This window comes from Chaetura pelagica, unplaced genomic scaffold (assembly GCF_000747805.2).
Source record: "Chaetura pelagica isolate M959 unplaced genomic scaffold, ChaPel_1.0 scaffold743, whole genome shotgun sequence".
NCBI lineage: Eukaryota > Metazoa > Chordata > Aves > Apodiformes > Apodidae > Chaetura > Chaetura pelagica.
In genome coordinates this window covers 402864-405748 of record NW_009952703.1, presented here as the reverse complement: position 1 = coordinate 405748, position 2885 = coordinate 402864, and the positions used below count along the sequence as shown (strand labels likewise).

General features: G+C 50.0%; 1 protein-coding gene across 1 annotated transcript in view; it reads right to left on the bottom strand.

Moving 5' to 3' along the window:
* The window catches only part of DIP2B (DIP2 disco-interacting protein 2 homolog B (Drosophila)), a 38654-nt gene that overhangs the window by 5007 nt on the left and 30762 nt on the right, over nt 1-2885 (bottom strand). The window contains exons 27-29 of the mRNA XM_009994068.1: nt 1734-1845; nt 1164-1273; nt 484-614 (exon numbers count right to left, since the gene is read on the bottom strand). Of these exons, the coding sequence (XP_009992370.1) occupies nt 484-614; nt 1164-1273; nt 1734-1845 (353 nt within the window). The remainder of the gene's footprint in view (nt 1-483; nt 615-1163; nt 1274-1733; nt 1846-2885) is intronic.

Below are 2885 nucleotides of genomic sequence, written 5' to 3'. Positions count from 1 at the left end.
AGGCCAAAAGGAGGCTGTGGGAGTCAGCACCCGAGGCAAACTGGTAATAAAAAGCCCACCTTCTCCAGCAACATCATTTAAAAAATACAAGTTACTGTACAAGAATAATAACTTGTACACACACCAATGTACACACACACTGCTGGGAAGAAAGAACTGGCTCAGCCACACTGTTTAGGCAATGAAAACTCCCTTGCTGCAATGGATAATCAAGGGAGAAAGGCAAGAGAAACATTCTGGAGCCAGTAATATCTGGCAGCACAAATATGCATAATCAAGACAGGAAAACATCTTGTTAATCTGCAGGAAAAGGGAACATGTTATTGTCAGTTCAAAGACAAATTTTCCCCGGACTGTAAATCAGTCGCGTTGGTCACATCAACACAACCTCTCTGTAATGACAACAGATAAAGACATGAGCTGCCACTTCCCATTTAGAACCAGCCAAGAGTTCATCTTTTCCCTCTCCCCCTCCAGTCCTACCTGCACAGGCACCAGAGCACAAAACCCAGTCCACAATAGGGGTCGAGACAAATCGCGATCTGCCGGGAGGAGTAGAGCTCACACTGCAGCTTGATTGCCCTGCAGAGGCCACTCACTGCTGCGTGGGACATCTGCAACAGGAGAGACTGTGCTGAAGCTCAAGGCCAGGAACTCATCGAGGTGGGTGAGAACAGAGTGAGCTTTGCTTTGCTGACACTTCTGCACAAAGGATGTTTCCTCTTGCTTCAGAACCCTCTGAGCCGCAGCGACCCAGGAGCAGAGACACCAACAGCTACTGCTTAAAAGCTTGAGGCACCTCAGACTCCAGACAGCCTGTCAGCAATGAGAGTCTAAGCCTTTCATGTCTTAGTTTCTTGTCCTCTGTCACTGCCTTCCTACCCTGCTCCTGGTGAGGGAGAGCAGGAGCTCACAGCTACACACACTGCTCTCCAGTGGGAGGCAGCAGCAGAATTCCTGATGCCCACTGTCCAGCCCTGCCTTCCTACCCTGCACAACTTCTTCACCACAAAGTCTCAGTGCATTGTCTGCAGTGAATCCAAAGCTTTACTGGAAGAAAAGCCTGGTTCCAGCTTTAGTGGAGGTCTAGGGGAGAGGTGGTTCAGAGTATCAGCCAGAGACAAGACACCAAAACCCCACCTTCTAGAACCATGTTACTGTACCTTTACTCCTGTGAGCATTCCTGTTGTGGAAACACTAAAATCTAGATAAGCTAACATTTCAGGTGTAGGTGGCTTGTAGATCTGAGACAGCCTCTTCCTGGGCAAGTCATCTGTAGAAGGAAGGAACAAACGTGGTTCATTTTTGATTACTGAACTGGCATTTGAAAGGAAAACACAACTTTCACAGAGCCTGAGATGGACAATAAAGCTTTCAATTAATTCTCTTCCCAAAAGAGACAGGCTAGTTTGACAAGGCTGTTGCCAGAGTTGTAGAAAATTAGGTATCCTCAGGAAAAGGGAGAAGAGACCAATTCAGCCTTGTCTTAAGGAAACTAACAGTTGTCTGCAAAATGGCTTTTCAGTCACATTATTTTCCATGCACAGCTCAACAAATGCACAAGAAGATCAGGCAAGAAGGTCAGGCCCAGCTTACACCTTGGCTTGTTTTAATAAGTATCCCAACAAATTTTTAAAACCACCCAGTTAGCATCTGAGATGGGGGACAGTCCCTTTGGGAGCCAGTGATGACACCCCAGAACTTGAGGGGGTCCCTCAGCCCATGGACCACACCTGTGTCAATGATGGTTGGCCAGGTTTTCACATCCACAGCAGCAGCTGCCTCCCTGGATCTCAGCAGCCTCATCAAGGTCTGAGTTGTGAGGATACAGGCAGCTTTGCTGACCTAAAAGAGAAACACTTGCTTAAAAAAAAAAGGACAAAAGCCTGTCCCAGTGACACTGTCACTGGGTAATGGTCAGATGGTCATTTTACCAGGTGTAACCAGCCTCCCCTGACAAACCTGTGTTCATTTCTCTGGCTTTTGCAGCACTGCTCCCTATCTACCTTCACTGAAACCCAAAGACAGGCTGAAAAGCAAATAACTCCCCCCAGGACCTTGGGAGCAGGTGAGAACATCACCCACCCTCCATCTCTCTTTCCCCCCATGGCTGTTCTGGGAAGGCCTCTCTTCCTGGCTACTGGGCTTGGAAAGTTAACAGCAGGAGCTGCACTTGCTCAGCAGAGAGGAGAGTCCATGGGAGATGTTCAGTGCTAACATCATGCTGGGATCCCTCAGAAACCACCAGTTTTGTAGCAATTCCTGTTGCCACCTAAGGGGAGGTGGTTCTCTGGAGCACTTCCTGAAGGCAAACCCTGTCCCTCAGTGAGCAGAGGTGCTGCAGCCCCTGCCACCCTGGGAGTTTGGGCAGGGCAGTTTGGACAGTTCTGAGCCCGAGGGGCAGAGGCAGGAAGGCTGCAGCTCCAGCTCCAGCCCAGCTCCCAGCCCAGCCTGGCTCCACTGGATCTGTACAGCATCATTCTGGATGGACTCAAAGGTCTTCAAGGTCTTTTCCACCCTGAACAACTTTTTGCAGTTCAATATGTTCAAGGTTCCCTTTCACAGAGGTATCACAGCATCATCCTGGTTGGAAAAGACCATCAAGTCCAACCACTACCCTAACTCTGCCACATCCACCACTAAAACCCTGTCCCCACATCTGTCTGTTTCAGATGCCCCCAGGGATGGGGGCTCCACCACCTCCTGGGACAGCCTGGATCACCCAGAGTCCACCTCCCACCTCAGGACAACCCCGAAATAAACACCACGTCCCTGAGGGCCTTGTCCAAATCCTTCTTGAATATTGTTGGGAATTACTGCTTCCCTGGGGAGCCTCCAGCCCCAGCCCAGGCCCCCCCTCAGCCCCAGCCCCTTCCTCACCCCCA